The 15,869-nt window shown below is 44.2% G+C and overlaps 3 protein-coding genes across 7 annotated transcripts in view; 2 read left to right on the top strand and 1 right to left on the bottom strand.

Annotated features, from left to right (window-relative positions):
• The window catches only part of parp4 (poly (ADP-ribose) polymerase family, member 4), a 30,629-nt gene extending 28,940 nt beyond the window's left edge, over positions 1–1,689 (bottom strand). For all 4 annotated transcript variants that reach the window (XR_005038804.1, XM_036959000.1, XM_036959002.1 and 1 more), the window contains exon 1: positions 1,466–1,689. Coding sequence is in view for 3 of the 4 variants with exons in the window: in XM_036959000.1 (XP_036814895.1) it covers positions 1,466–1,652 (187 nt within the window). In the remaining variant the exon portion in view is untranslated. The remainder of the gene's footprint in view (positions 1–1,465) is intronic.
• A 6-nt stretch (positions 1,690–1,695) lies between these two features.
• LOC118943583 (centromere protein J-like) lies at positions 1,696–4,860 on the top strand. 2 transcript variants are annotated; one of them, XM_036959006.1, is made up of 7 exons: positions 1,696–1,829; positions 2,763–3,208; positions 3,349–3,475; positions 3,595–3,801; positions 3,882–4,053; positions 4,186–4,291; positions 4,472–4,860. In XM_036959006.1, the coding sequence occupies exons 2-7, from the start codon at positions 2,783–2,785 to the stop codon at positions 4,823–4,825; spliced, it is 1,392 nt and encodes a 463-aa protein (XP_036814901.1). In that variant the 5' UTR covers positions 1,696–1,829; positions 2,763–2,782; the 3' UTR covers positions 4,826–4,860. The 2 variants fall into 2 exon arrangements, with proteins under 2 accessions (XP_036814901.1, XP_036814900.1); XM_036959005.1 differs by lacking the exon at positions 1,696–1,829 and adding an exon at positions 1,852–2,227.
• On the top strand, positions 4,534–15,540 carry LOC110501658 (centromere protein J). Its single transcript, XM_021579369.2, has 12 exons — positions 4,534–5,165; positions 8,520–9,354; positions 9,471–9,600; positions 10,188–10,353; positions 10,426–10,713; positions 10,849–10,936; positions 13,787–13,932; positions 14,124–14,207; positions 14,373–14,513; positions 14,638–14,722; positions 14,837–14,957; positions 15,143–15,540. Exons 1-12 carry the CDS (start codon positions 4,827–4,829, stop codon positions 15,333–15,335), a joined length of 2,616 nt encoding a protein of 871 aa, XP_021435044.2. The 5' UTR covers positions 4,534–4,826; the 3' UTR covers positions 15,336–15,540.
• Positions 15,541–15,869: the final 329 nt, after the last annotated feature.

Here is a 15,869-nt window from a genome sequence, read left to right as displayed (position 1 = left end):
CATTTCTTGTTCCACTTTCTTAAGCCATTTTGCCACAACTTTGGAAGTATGCTTGGGGTCATTGTCCATTTGTAAGACCCATTTACGACCAAGCTTTAACTTCCTGACTGATGTCTTGAGATGTTGCTTCAATTTATCCCCATAATTTTCCTTCCTCATGAAACCATCTATTTTGTGAAGTTCACCAGTCCTTCCTGCAGCAAAGCACCCTCACATCATGATGCTGCCACACCCGTGCTTCACGGTTGGGGTGGTGTTCTTCGGCTTGAAAGCATCCCCCTTTTTCCTCCAAGCATAACGACGGTCATTATGGCCAAATAGTTATATTTTTGTTTCATCAGACCAGAGGACATTTCTCCAAAAAGTACAAGCTGTGTCCCCATATGCAGTTGCAAACCGTAGACTGGCTTTTTTTTAATGGGGGTTTTGGAGAAGTGGCTTCTTCCTTGCTGGTTGGCCTTTCAGGTTATTTCGATATAGGACTCATTTTACTGTGGATATAGATACTTTTGTACCCGTTTCCTCCAGCATCTTCACAAGGTCCTTTGCTGTTGTTCTGGGATTGATTTGCACTTTTCACACCAAAGTACGTTCATCTCTAGGAGAAAGAACGCGTCTCCTTCCTGAGCGGTATGACGGCTGCGTCAAAGGAACTCTGCCTAGAAGTTGCCTCTTCACTGTTGATGTTGAGACTGGTGTTGTGTGGGTACTATTTAATGAGGCTGCCAGTTGAGGACTTGTGAAGACACTAATGTACTAGTCCTCTTACTCAGTTGTGCCAGTTTGCACTGTTCTGTGAAGGGAGTAGTACACAGCGTTGTACGAGATCTTAATTTTCTTCTCAATTTCTTGCATGAAATAGCCTTAATTTATCAGAACAAGAATAGACTGACGAGTTTCAGAAGAAAGGTCTTTGTTTCTGGCCATTTTGAGCCTGTAATCGAACCCACAAATGCTGATGCTCCAGATACTCAAGTCTAAAGGCCAGTTTAATTGCTTCTTTAATCAGAGCAACAGTTTTCAGCTGTGCTAACATAATTGCAAAAGGGTTTTCCAATGATCAATTAGCCTTTTAAAATGATAAACTTGGATTAGGTAACACAATGTGCCATTGGAACAAAGGAGTGATGGTTGCTGATTATTTTCTGATCAATTTGATGTTATTTTAATGGACAAAAAGGTGCTTTTCTTTCAAAAATAAGGACATTTCTAACTGACCCCTAACTTTTGAACGGTAGTGTAGGTACTTAAGGCAGGACCAAATCGGAGAGATAGGTAGGAGCAAGTCCATGTAATGCTTTGTAGGTTTGCAGTAAAACCTTGAAATTCTACATATTTTATACAAGGTTTCTCTGTTGAAAATTGGTTACCATGATGACATAATCCTGGGGTTAAAATTTCATCCGACTTTTTGCAAATCCAATATATGTAAAACATACAAGAGTATACAAAATATTAAGAACACCTGCTCTTTCCATGACAGACTGGGTGTAGAGGGCGGTTGACATCACTTTGGTGCTCTCGTGGGTGTCCTGGAAAAGATCGGAGGAGAATCTGCTCCAGTTGAGTACACAGTTGCTTTGGGGTCGGGCCGAGGGATCGGAGGAGGCACAGGGCATTGAGATGCTCCTCCAGGGAGAGGGAGATCCCATCCCCCTGCTGCTCTGACTGATCCAGTGTCTTTGAATTAGATACAAAGAGAACGGCAGGTTAAGACAGATACAACTGACCCAGAGTCTGTGGCGCAAAACACACAGAAGGAAGAGCAGCAGGAAAAAAAGAAGCTGAAAACACAATCATCACGGGATGAACGAGTGACGAATTTCCGGGTAAGGGCGGTCCATTTAAAATGAATTCCTTCCTCCCTCGCCCCTTGCCATGCAAGCGTATACTCGTCAGACGTCAGGGTACGTCATCAGAAGTGTCCACGTAGTTTGAGGGCTGAGGGTCTTTTAAGTGTTTGGACCGCTAGTTGGGACTCCAGTACATCCTCCAGAAATGCATTTGAACGTCTTGAAATGCCCTGTTGACGAATGGCAATTTTTTGAAAACCACTTCCTGGTCTTGGATTTCAACGCCATGTACTACATTACCCAAAATGCAACTTGTCCTATTTTTCTCCCTCGCGGGCTTTGTTTTGGGATGGCGGTATACTTCGAATCTCCCATTTGTTGTCTTCAAACACTGAAAATACATTGAATACGTAAATTCGTTGTCTGTAAACAAGGTACGTTATGTATGTTAGCTATGTGTCTATCATTATAATATCAAAGCACAACTTTTGTCTTACTCTCCTGCAATGGTAAAACTTTGTTGCAAGATTGCTAGTTTGCAACTAGTTAACGTTAGTTAGCCAAACCAAGGCGTTGTCAATACAATGACAGGTAACGTTTGCCTGCTAACGAAGCTGTTTTTGAGTAGTTTAACACTATAAACTATATGTCATTATTTGACAATATGTCATATTACTATCTAGTTACAGGTACTTTACTATTCAGGGATGTACAACTTCTTGCGACTAACGTTACTCTGTAAATTGTCATGATGTGGAAATGCACTGTTAGCAAACTACAGTACAGGTATTAAACTGTTGCTAACAACTGTCCTTTTAAACTGTACATTTCTGTAGGCAAAGCATAACCACACTGTGACGTGGTATAATTAGCTAAATTAGGTAACCAGGCACTTGATCTGGCATGCTGAATGGGTCACACTGTTTTACTCTTGACCTGTCTCTAAAATCTGCTCTAATCTCGGATTAGCCCTGTCTGAAGAGCAAGTCATGTCATCTCCAGCTGGGTTGCAGGCTCAGCAGTCCCAAACAAAGTTCCTTGACCGATGGACGACGAGCAGCTCCTGTGCCGGGGTTATCCTGAACCCCTCCCCGGACCTGGCTGAGTCTCTTCGACACAGCTCTGTCTGGAGATCCCGGGATGTGAATGACTCCTTCGCCTCTCAGTTTGTTCCCCTCCCGGTCTCCAGTAGCAGCAGTTGCCTCAGTATCAATTCCCTCGTCCATGATGCTGAGTCCGGGACAGAATTGAGAAAACAGAATCAGCTACCAGTGGATAGGACTTTGTCTGACAGACAATTTGCTGGACTGCAGACAGTGGCGTCTCAAGGGTTGACATTACCTGGAGAGATGGACAGTATGGAGAAGTTTGTAGATCAGTCTCAGGACCTACCCCTAATGCTCAAACTCGAACGGGTAAGAAACCAGTATTGAATGGCTTCATAAAATATTTGAGATCATGATGACTGTTTGGAATGGCTTGTCACTTCCAGATAGGTAGGCCTACGTCTAATGTTGTAGCGGTGCTTATGGGTACTGTATGTGCTGTGTTACAGCTGAGGCAGTGGCAGCAGCACATGCAGGAGCAGCTGAAAGCCCACCAGCTAGAGGAACTTGTCAGTCTCCAGGAGGAGCAACAAAGGTTACTGGGCATGGTGCATGTGGCTCAGCAGGATGGAGCAGGTACTGAAAAACACACTCCACTCACTGTGTTATTGCTCAGCAGGCTGTATGGAGCAGGTAGCTCCAGTTATTGAATTTGACACCCCTGATTTAGACAAGACCTGTGTGATTTCTCACAGATTACATAGAGATCTCCAAGTTGACGGGAGCAGACTGGGGAGAGAACACTCTATTGGGGGGCTACCCACTCTCTCACAGACCCCCAGCAGCCAAGAGTTTCCCTATAGGCCCCCCACAAGGGCCTGCGTCATCCCAGCTCTGGAGACGGGGGCCTACATTCCAGCAGCCTCCAAGGGGCCAGGAGCAGGAAAAGGACCAAATACTGGGTAGGAAAAGTGCTCCGGTGCCTAAACGCATTTAAAGGGGCTTTTGCATGATTGACTTAACCTCTGTTGTACTCAAACAGGGACAGAATCATGGAGCAATCCACACAAATGTAATCAGCTGAATGGGGATGCTGATGATAGGGGTGGTGATGAGGATGAGGAAGTCACATTATCTTCCCATTCTGCTCCCTCCATGACTGAAGACTACAAAGCATACAGAGGAGATGACTGTGAACTAGATTCACAGGACAGGTACATGTTTAACTTCATATTTGAGATGGAAATGTCTAAACATGATTTATTTCACTATTCTCAGTTAACTGACAGCATAGAATACAAATCATTGATTTGGCTGTGTGCTCCCGTGTCTATGGTCATCTCCAGACCCATTAAACCAGGGATAGGGGGGCAGATGCAGACCTTTGAGGCGCTCCTGGAGGAACAGCTGAGACTGGAGGAACAGAGACTGAAGACCACCCAGCAGCAGCAGGTCAGAGACCAACCCTATTTTCACTACACTACACTAAAAATGGGCTGTAGATCAAATAAAATGGTAGCTCAACCAAATGACAAGTTGAGTTTGATTAAGGTATGGTGGTCTTTGGAGCTGCAGTACCATTCCCTTTGTTTTGCATGGAACATTGCTAATGCTAAGCTGTCTCTCTAACAGAGCCCAGAGGCAGCTGAGGGAGCCAGTCCGAGAGCTAATACCAAGAGAGCCTTCCTGAGGCGAGGGGAGGGCCTCTCCAGATTCACCAACCGAAGCAAAGCCCCTATGCCAAACAGAGGGGGACCCCAAAAAGATCCCCAGGCCAAGGTCAGCACCCGTTGGACCTCAGAGCCCACCCAGAAGGTCAGTCAGCGCCCCCCCCGTACAGCGCAAGACTGCTGTGCTCAACAAGGAGAACAGACCAAGAGACCCGTACTCACCTCTTCTGGACAGTGTCAGACCAGAAGGCAAGACAGACAAGCTGGCCGCAGTGAGGCCCAGAGTCCTGGGCAGTCATCAGAGACAGAACATTGAGATGACTAACTGTCTAAGGCCAATGGAGGTGATTAGTAACAAGGTGGGCGGGACTTCTCAACCTGTGAGTAGAACTCCTGCAGCTGTAACTAAACAGTTTGGGCTTGAGGAGAGGACTGGAGCACTGCAAAGGAATGGAAGTGGTCCATCGAGACCGGATGGAGCAGCAGAGGGAAAATCAGGTGTTCCGGAGTATTCCTTTGAGCTGTCATTCCAGGAGAAGCTGCAGCACTGGGACTGTGACCGTCAGAAGGAGAGTGTGGAGCTGGGGGAGTTTGAGCTGCTGGAGCAGGCAGCCGAGGAACTCTCCTTCTCCTCCAACTCATCCTTTGTCATGAAGGTTTGTGATGCTTTTTTACCTGTCTTTTTTTATAATGAATTGCATAACATTTTATGTATGTTTCACATGCACTCAGTGGCCAGTTTTAGGTACTGGGCGGACCCCACCTTGCCTCCAGAACAGGCTGAATTCTTGGAAACGTTGCTCAATTGGTATCGAGGGACCTAATGTGTGCCAGGAAAACATCCCCCACACCATTACACCACCAGCCTGTACTGTTGACACTAGAGGTCGACTGATTAATCGGAATGGCCGATTTAATTAGGGCCGATTTCAAGTTTTCATAACAATTGGTAATCAGCATTTTTGGACACCGATCATGTCGGATTACATTGCACTCCATGAGGAGACTGCGTGGCAGGCTGACTACCTGTTATGCGAGTGCAGCAAGGAGTCTTATAAAAAACAATCAATCTTAACATAATCACTAGTTAACTACACATGGTTGATATTACTAGTTTATCTAGCTTGTCCTGCGTTGCATATAATCGATGCGGTGCCTGTTCATTTATCATTGAATCACAGCCTACTTCGCCAAACGGGTGATGATTTAACAAGCTTTTGCAAAAAAAAGCACTGTCGTTGCACCAATGTGTACCAAACCATAAACAAGCCTTTCTTAAAATCAATACACAAGTATATATTTTTAAACCTGCATATTTAGTTAATATTGCCTGCTAACATGAATTTATTTTAACTAGGGAAATTGTGTCACTTCTCTTGAGTTCGTTGCACACAGAGTCAGGGTATATGCAACAGTTTGGGCCACCTGGCTCGTTGCGAACTAATTTGCCAGAATTTTACGTAATTATGACTTAACATTGAAGGTTGTGCAATGTAACAAGAATATTTAGACTTAGGGATGCCATCTGTTAGATAAAATACGGAACGGTTCCGTATTTCACTGAAAGAATAAACGTTTTCGAAATGATAGTTTCCGGATTTAACCATATTAATGACCTAAGGCTCATATTTGTGTTATTATAATTAAGCCTATGATTTGATAGAGCAGTCTGACTGAGCGGTGGTAGGCAGCAGCAGGCTCGTAAGCATTCATTCAAACAGCACTTTACTGCGTTTGCCAGCAGCTCTTCGCTGTGCTTCAAGCAATGCGCTGTTTATGACTTCAAGCCTATCAACTAGGCTGGCAATACTAAAGTACCTATTAGAACATCCAATAGTCAAAGGTATATGAAATACAAATGGTATAGAGAGAAATAGTCCTAAAATAGCTACAACCTAAAACTTCTTACCTGGGAATATTGAAGACTCATGTTAAAAGGAACCACCAGCTTTCATATGTTCTCATGTTCTGAGCAAGGAACTTAAACGTTAGCTTTTTTACATGGCACATATTGCACTTTTACTTTCTTCTCCAACACTTTGTTTTTGCATTATTTAAACAAAATTAAACATGTTTCATTATTTATTTGAGACTCAATTGATTTTATTTCTATGTATTAAGTTAAAATAAGTGTTCATTGTTCATTCAGTATTGTTGTAATTGTCATTATTACAAATATATATATATATATATATATCTGCCAATTAATCGGTATCAGCTTTTTTTTGGTCCTCCAATAATCGCTATCGGCGTTGAAAAATTATAATAGGTCGACCTCTAGTTGACACTAGGCAGGATGGGGCCATGGACTCATGCTGCTTACACCAAATCCTGATTCAGCCATCAGCATGATTCAACGGACTAGGCAATGTTTTCCACTCTTCAATTGTCCAGTGTTTGTTATCTCGTGCCTACTGGAGCCGCTTCTTGTTTTTAGCTGATCGGAGTGGAACTCGGTGTGGTCATCTGCTGCAATAGCCCATCCATGACAAGGACCGACGAGTTGTGTGTTCCGAGATGCCGTTCTGCACACTGTTGTACTGCGCCGTTATTTGCCTGTTTGTGGCCCACCTGTTAGCGTGCACGATTCTTGCCATTCTCATTCGACTTCTCATCAACAAGCTGTTTTCATCCACAGGAATGCCGCTGACTGATGTTTTGTTTGTCGCACCATTCTCTGTAATCCCTAGACACTGGATGTTTGTGAGATACTGGAACTGGCACGCCTGGCACCGATGATCATACCACACTCAAAGTTGCTTATGTCACTCGTTTTGCCCATTCTAAAATTCAATCGAACAGTAACTGAATGCCTCTGCCTGTCAGACTTCTTTATATTATATAGCAAGCCATGTGACTCACTGTCTGTAGGAGCAAACCATTTCTGTGAAACAAGGTAGTGTACCAAAACTGGCCCAGTGTTTCCTCTGGAAAAATATTGTAGGTTGTTGAGGGGAGGGGGGCATTCTACGCCAAAATGAAAGTAAAAGTATCCTAACTGACACCTAAAATATACATTTCCACCTCCAGAATGAGCCCAATAACTCATTTGTAAAATGGTGTTGAATTATTTTAGCATATTGGGCCATGTGTGTATATCTATATGTATATAGCCTATGCATGGTCCATGTTATCAGGTATGCCATTAGCAAAAAACATGTACCTGTAGCTCAACAGATGCCGCAAAGTGAAAATAAATAGGCTGAAGCATGGGGTTGCCTATCTGCATTTACCCTATTGGGATAATCATTAGCCAGATCCCAAATGTGATCTTTTAACTAATTATTATCCTATTGATGAATTATATGTCCCCAAAAACATGCATAAACACAGTGTATATAATGTAGTTTTATACCTGTTGAGGTAACTTACCACCTGGTGTAATATGTCCCCTGCCTGGACTTCTCACAAACTTCATATCACCATTTCTCCCCCTTGTTGCCACTACTCTTGCTCAACTAAAAATATTATCTGTTTCACCGGTGTTACATTTAGCTCCAGTCTCCCCTATGGACTCACTGCTAATTGTGTAGAGGTAACATGCATATAACCATGCCACTGCTAAAAACTCTGGGTTTAAAATGGTTCACCCTCTTTTAGAAAAATGGCAATAAAACCTTTGTTTTCGATTGCAAAAATTGTTGCTGTTTCCCTCCCTATGGCAATTACAAGATGTATGCGCCATGAGATAAATATTTATCTCGCATATAACACACAACAAGCCAACTAGATAAATAGATCAAATCTGACACCATAAGAATACTTTTCTATAAATTACTGTTTTTGTTTGCAGAGGAAAAGTAAAAAAGTGTCTTTAAAAAAAAAAATGAAATATGGTCTGTTCTAGCATCTTCAAAGTGCGCCTCGGCAGAAATATTTTTGGTGTGTGGTGTCAACGATTTTGCCGTGCTGCAGCTCCACAGCAAAATAATTGCAGTGGAAACACTGAACCGGCCACAGAGTATTTAGGCTACACTGTTGCTTTAATACATTTAAATGTAAACCTACAGGTGCTGCAGCTGGACCAGCAACATCCCCTTCAGGGCAGCAGGGGGAGCCGTCCGCGACGCCTCTCCTCCACGCCCATCAAATCCCCCTCGCTGCCTAAAGGGGTTCACAGCTGGGGCACCAGTAGAAGTGGCCAAGGTACAGGGACCAGCTCATCTGAATCACCAGGAGTATCTGCTGTGAGGGTAATGAGGGAAAACAGCAAAGCCACTGATGAGGAGGAAGAAGATGAAGTGAGCGACGGCAAACATGAGGAAATCTCTGACATCTTGTTCCGCAGCAGCTCTGAATTCGGGGATCGGGAGGAAGTAGCTCAACCGTCATACCAGACTACAGTTTCCAGCAACCTCTGGGAAAACCCGCTCCCCGCATCCAACCCTCCATACGACAAGAGGTCATATCAGGACAGAGAGGGAGGCTCAAGCCAGGCAGAGGAGGGCGGGCAGAGTGACCTTGACGACTCCACCCTTTTGGAGGACAGAGAAAATGGGGACCACGAGGGTCTGTTGGTGTTTGATGATGATGACACCTGGAACGACCTGGAGGAGGCTGGCAGCATCGTTGAGGACGACAGCAGAACAAGAGGCGCTGCAACAGGAAACCGACACACTTCCACAGCAACAGTGAATGACATTTCACCCTCAGAGAGGACACTGAAGAGAAAGGTGGCTGTGGCCAAAGGGACGGAGCTGGAGAGGATGTCTGTTATCACAGCAGCCAACCAGGAGCCAGATCCTCCTCCCGCTTCCCAGCTCATGGCCAGGCTGTTCCCCTCGCTAAAGCCCAAAACCCAGGCCCCTTCTCCACCAGAACCTAGAAAGACTGAGGACGGATCAGGTGAGACAGTGCATACACTCTTAACTCAATGGAGTACATCAACAGCAGGGCTCTGACTTTTTCTCTAAAGTTGGTAGCACCAGCATAAAACTATTTTGTATTGTGTGTGTGGTCAGGCCAGCAGCAGTCCAGGCAGCTGAGGGAGAGGCTGGTGGAGCTGGAGCTGGAGATTGAACGTTTCAGGACAGAGAATGCTGCCTTGGCCAGACTCAGACAGGAGAACGAAAAGAACCAGGAGAAACTCCGGTAACAATCATTTAGTCTGAACTGGAATGGGCAGGGTTTCCCTCAATAGACGGATTTGCCTGACAACTTCACAAAAACAATGCGCACACATCGCAGAGGCAGAACGCTGTGTGGTTTTATGATTCTAGAAGGTCAGATCGATAGCAACAACGACAAGAGGCAGCCATATGGGGAATCGTAGGTGGCTTATTTCACCTCGTTGCATCTTGTTATTGATACAATATCTTGTTTTGAGGTGCTTTGACTCTTTTTGCAAGAACAAATAGCTAGCTAGCTAACCAACTAACAAATGTAACAATGTATTTGAGACTCATTGTGCAAATGTATTTACATTTTCAATGAATATTTGGAGGAAACATTTGGAGTGGTGTTTTTTTTGCTTGTGCACATAATTACATTATCCGACCACCAGTAAAAGTAATCCTGTCCAAATAGGGCTTTAGCCAACCTCGTTTCTTTTCTGCGTTTTGTTGCTAAACAACCCACCCATCTATGGTTCTATACAAAGCATTGTTACAAAATGTATATTAAATGGATTCATCTAGGGTATAAAAGTGTCTGACAAACAGATTTTGTCTCTATTCCAGGAAGGAGTGTGCTGATTTTGAGCAGCGCAAGGCTGAGGAGCTGGCCAAGTTTGAGGAGTTCAAGAGGGAGGAGACCAAGAAGCTGCAGAAGGAACGCAAGGTGTTTGAGAGGCATGCCTCTGCCGCCAGAGCCATACCAGACAAGAGGGAGCGTGACGAGATCCAGGTGAGAGACACTTTCCCCCTTTATTTTGAAGAGGTCTTATAACCCCCATTAACCCTGCCCTGTCGCCCTCAGGCCATGAAGAAGCAGCTGAGTTTCCTGCAGGAGGAGTTGAAGCGGAGAGAGAGCCGCTGGTCCACCACACATAATCGTCTCCGGCAGCAGATAGACTCCCTGAGCTCAGACAACAGCAACCTGAAAGACGAGGTCCGCACCATGGAGAAACTACGCCTCAGCACCTGGAGGAAGATTGGGACAGACAGCGAAAGAGAGAACGACAGGAGGGAGAAGGAGAGGGGGAGGGAGGGATCCAGGCCGTTGGACAGTTACATTGCTCTTGAAGCCAGGTGCCTCAAATTGGCAGTGAGTTTACAAATTCACTACTACCACTTTCTTGTGATTTTTCCAGTTTGTTTGTGTTCTGGCGGTGGTTAAATTCTCTGTCCTGTGCCGGACTCAGGATAACAACCCTAACGCAGTGTGTATTTGTTTGTTCAGAGTCCTCCTGACACGGTGAGGAGCAGCCAACCACAGAGCAGCATCTCCTCTAAAGGCAGCCCATCAGGACACAGCCCCACCACTCAAGGTACAAGGAAGGTAGCTGCATTATCAGGGATGCAAACTAGTCACCTTTCTGCGAAATTTAGCCATTTTGAATCCAAAATAGGTGACATTCCTGTAGGTCCGATGAGAACAGTTTGTGTGTGGGGGGGGGGGGGGGGGGGGGGGGGGGGGGGCTTTGGATGACTACTGGCTGTATCCGAACGAGTGATGCGCGTTTTGAGCAGTACTGGCTGTATCCAAGGCTCAGCCAACCTTTCACATAACAGAATGCAGCACGTGACTGTAGAGAGAAAGGACAACCAATCTGCTAGCTACAGCATCAGTGCGCGCGCGCTCTGGAAAGAGGTATAGAAAGGCAGTTTGCCAGTTAATTTACAGTAGCGCGTCCCCTGAACATTAACGAAGAGGCAGGTGAGAAGCCTGACCACGGAGGCAGGTGAGAAGCCTGACCACGGAGGCAGGTGAGAAGCCTGACCACGGAGGCAGGTGAGAAGCCTGACCACGGAGGCAGGTGAGAAGCCTGACCACGGAGGCAGGTGAGAAGGTGATGGAGAAAGTGTGGTGGAACAAGTATTTTTATTTTATTTATTTTTATTTCACCTTTATTTAACCAGGTAGGCTAGTTGAGAACAAGTTCTCATTTGCAACTGCGACCTGGCCAAGATAAAGCATAGCAGTGTGAGCAGACAACACAGAGTTACACATGGAGTAAACAATTAACAAGTCAATAACACAGTAGAAAACAAAGGGGGAGTCTATATACAATGTGTGCAAAAGGCATGAGGAGGTAGGCGAATAATTACAATTTTGCAGATTAACACTGGAGTGATAAATTATCAGATGGTCATGTACAGGTAGAGATATTGGTGTGCAAAAGAGCAGAAAAGTAAATAAATAAAAACAGTATGGGGATGAGGTAGGTGAAAATGTGTGGGCTATTTACCAATAGACTATGTACAGCTGCAGCGATCGGTTAGCTGCTCAGATAGCTGATGTTTGAAGTTGGTGAGGGAGATAAGTCTCCAACTTCAGCGATTTTTGCAATTCGTTCCAGTCACAGGCAGCAGAGTACTGGAACGAAAGGCGGCCAAATGAGGTGTTGGCTTTAGGGATGATCAGTGAGATACACCTGCTGGAGCGCGTGCTACGGATGGGTGTTGCCATCGTGACCAGTGAGCTGAGATAAGGCGGAGCTTTACCTAGCATGGACTTGTAGATGACCTGGAGCCAGTGGGTCTGGTGACGAATTTGTAGCGAGGGCCAGCCGACTAGAGCATACAAGTCGCAGTGGTGGGTGGTATAAGGTGCTTTAGTGACAAAACGGATGGCACTGTGATAGACTGCATCCAGTTTGCTGAGTAGAGTGTTGGAAGCCATTTTGTAGATGACATCGCCGAAGTCGAGGATCGGTAGGATAGTCAGTTTTACTAGGGTAAGCTTGGCGGCGTGAGTGAAGGAGGCTTTGTTGCGGAATAGAAAGCCGACTCTTGATTTGATTTTCGATTGGAGATGTTTGATATGAGTCTGGAAGGAGAGTTTGCAGTCTAGCCAGACACCTAGGTACTTATAGATGTCCACATATTCTAGGTCGGAAGTGTCTGTTAAGTGTCTTGCTAGCTGCATCAAATTATCCATAATAGCTTGCCAGAGAAATGTTGAGCAACATTAGCCAACTTAACTGATCAAATAATTGAGTTTGGGGTGAAAATTAGCTGGTTAATAAAGTTAGACAACTAACGTTTGCTAGCTAATGTCACAACATCAGATGAGCAAACGTTAGTAACCTAACGTAACCAATTTGCTATAGTGTTAACTGGCAACGTTATACAACTCCCTGCCGTTCCTCAAGTTATAATGTGTTATTTGCTTACTGGCAATCTGTGTGAAATGTTAACTAGCTAACGAAATAACTACTGTGAACTATTTTCCCTCTACAGAACACTAAGTTAATTAGATCAGAATGACAGAATTGAGTGAAAATGAGGCATTGATTGTTAAACAGTTAAGTGTAGCTAGAGTTGGGCCTGGTTTAAGCTGGATGCCACTATAGAGGTGAAAGAAACGCCACACACTTTCCCTCTCTCAATATAGTGGATAAAAAGGGGTATGCCAGGTGTACTCTCTGCCTGAAAGAGATCAATTATGCCAACAAAGGGTATCATGCTCTGCTGGCACATTGTAGAACAGATGTCCACAGGCAGAAAGTGTACAATGTAGTAATGTGCAGTGTAGCCCAAAGATATTGCTTTTGTTGTGTTGAACTTGACAGTAACACTTAGTACATTTTTTTTTAGTACATTTTTTTTTTACTCAGTGAATGTTATTTTTGCACACCTGTAGCCTTGTGCGCTTGATCGATGTCAACTATAGTGGCCACTATAATAGAGCAAAAATAGAATGCCTGTTTTCATTCTATTTCTACTTAAGTGCAATATTTAGATGTGTGTGTGTGTGTGGTCACAAGCATTCTATTATAAAGGCTGTCATGGCTAACAGCAATACTAGTGTATTGTTTTTTTCTCAAGACTTGAGTGTCATTTGCAGTAAAGTCTAGGCAACATAACATTGGAATGCTTCTCCTTACATTTTTTAGCAGTGAGTTAGGTTCACATTAACCACTATTGTACACACAGGCTGATCCTGTAGATCATATTCTTTGTTCAATTAGGTAAAACCTGCATTTCCCGCAAGCAGGGATTTTTTTGCATGTTTCAGTACAACAACAAAAAAGTGTCACCTTTTTGGGCCCTCACCAGTTTGCATCCCTGAATATGGACTGATCATGAGATTTACTATGGATTCAACAAAGGGAGGTAAATATTTTGTATTTAGTTATAGGTAGAGATATTGTTCTACATTGTCTGTCTAACAGGAGGTATCAGGGGCATCCTGAAGAGGTCAGGCCCTACACCAGCACCCAGCCCCGCACACAGTTACAGCTCAGAGGATAGACCAGAATCTTTGACCAGGAGCCATCACCCAGCACAGAGCCACGACCACTCAAACAACCTGTCCCCTGTGAGTTAAATCACTGGAATCTGATTATTTAATGAAAGCACTGCCATGACATGGCTCAACACTGCTATACACCCATATAATTACTTATTAGAACTCTATTAGTAATTTAATAGGATCTGTGTGTATACACCACCTTTGTTGTTGAGGTATGCTGCAGTGTCTGAATGTAGACTGTCTGGCTTTACACACAGAGAGCTCGAGGTCTGCAGACTGAGACAGAGGTCAAAGAGCAACAAGAGCCAGGTCAAGATGTCCTCACCCACTCTGATGGAAAGGTGAGGGGGGACGAGAAGGATTGGGAGGAAATTCTGTGAAAATACTTCAGAATTCAGTTTGTCACTCAAAGCTGTTATTGTCTCGCTAATAGATTGGATTTTTATAGTGCTTTTCCAGGAGCTCAAAGTGCTTTCCATTGACTCGGGTATGTGTTATTGTCTTAGATGGAGAGGGTTCTGCCCTGTGGAGGGAGACTCATCATCTTTCCCAATGGGACCAGGAAGGAGGTGTCAGCGGACGGACTGACAGTCAAAGTCACCTTCTTCAACGGGGACATCAAGCAGGTCATGGCTGACCAGAGAGTGGTGAGTCATTGACAGTGACCCTTCCCTGGCAACACCTTTCATATTCAGTGGTGTTATTGGGATATTAGACTTGCATGAATCCCAGATATGTGTAAGTGTCTCAACTAATATAGTCCTCTTACAGATCTACTACTATGCGGATGCCCAGACCACTCACACCACCTATCCTGATGGCATCGAGGTTCTGCAGTTCCCCAACAACCAGACTGGTGAGACTTGATTGCATCTATTTGACAGTAATGTTATTTTACTATTAAACGTAAATGATCCCCTTCATCACTGTGCTGCTTTAAACGTGTGTAAGTCCTCATTTCTTTCTGCAGAGAAGCATTTCCCTGATGGCCGGAAGGAGATCACATTCCCTGACCAGACAGTCAAGAACCTCTATCCAGATGGGAGGGAGGAGAGTGTCCTCACTGACGGGACCATCATACAAGTTAACTTGTAAGTCCACAGAGCTCACGCCTCTGTCTATATATCTATACGTCACCTACATACTCTAGCATGCATCTCATCAGATAAAAGCTCTTGATGAGGAGTGCCCAATCTTTGCCTCTTTCGTGGAGTCAGTGGTTTAAGGTTTTTTTCTGTCTTGTATCTTTCACCACTGTCCTCATGTTCTCCTCCAGGGATGGCAGTAAGGAGATCCAGTTCAACACAGGCCAGAAGGAGATCCACACAGCAGACTATAAGAGGAGGGAGTACCCAGATGGCACGTTGAAGACAGTCTATACCGATGGCAGACAGGAGACCCGCTACCCCACCGGACGCCTCAGAGTTAAAGACAAGGATGGTAACATTGTCATGGACAACAGGCCCTAGGATTGTTTATGCAATATGAGGTATCGTCATCGGAACTAAAGCTGAAGCACAGTTGAACATTTATGTTGGTGTGAGTTGTTTGACATAGGTTTTTAGTATGTTTGAGTTGAATGTAGTGATGAGTGACTTGTAAAAAATGTCTAATCCATATTTATTTTCTTAGTTGATTGTATTTTTTTGGTAAAATAAATGTTTAATCAAATCAGTGAGTACATCCGGGTATTGTTTTTAAGAGTAAAACAGTGAAGCAGTTTAAAAACTAAACTAATACTTCTGTACCCTTCATACAGACAGTATTTCAGATGTAAAACATTTAGAAAAGTGGTCTGCCCTTTTTACACATTCTGCAAAAAAAAAACGGAACTTTAAATAAAATGGTTCACAAAGTACTTCATCTTTTTGGCAGCATAAATCTCAATGCACAACAAACAGGAAACGCCTGTGATGTGGAGACGTTCTTCAGAACTCTGGTGAGGTCAAAGGAGAAAGAAGTGAGATATACTGGATTTCATACGCAGACTACAGAAAGACTTG

Source organism: Oncorhynchus mykiss, chromosome 22 (assembly GCF_013265735.2).
Source record: "Oncorhynchus mykiss isolate Arlee chromosome 22, USDA_OmykA_1.1, whole genome shotgun sequence".
NCBI lineage: Eukaryota > Metazoa > Chordata > Actinopteri > Salmoniformes > Salmonidae > Oncorhynchus > Oncorhynchus mykiss.
The sequence above is the reverse complement of the archived record's forward strand: the minus strand, read 5'-3'. Positions and strand labels throughout refer to the sequence as shown.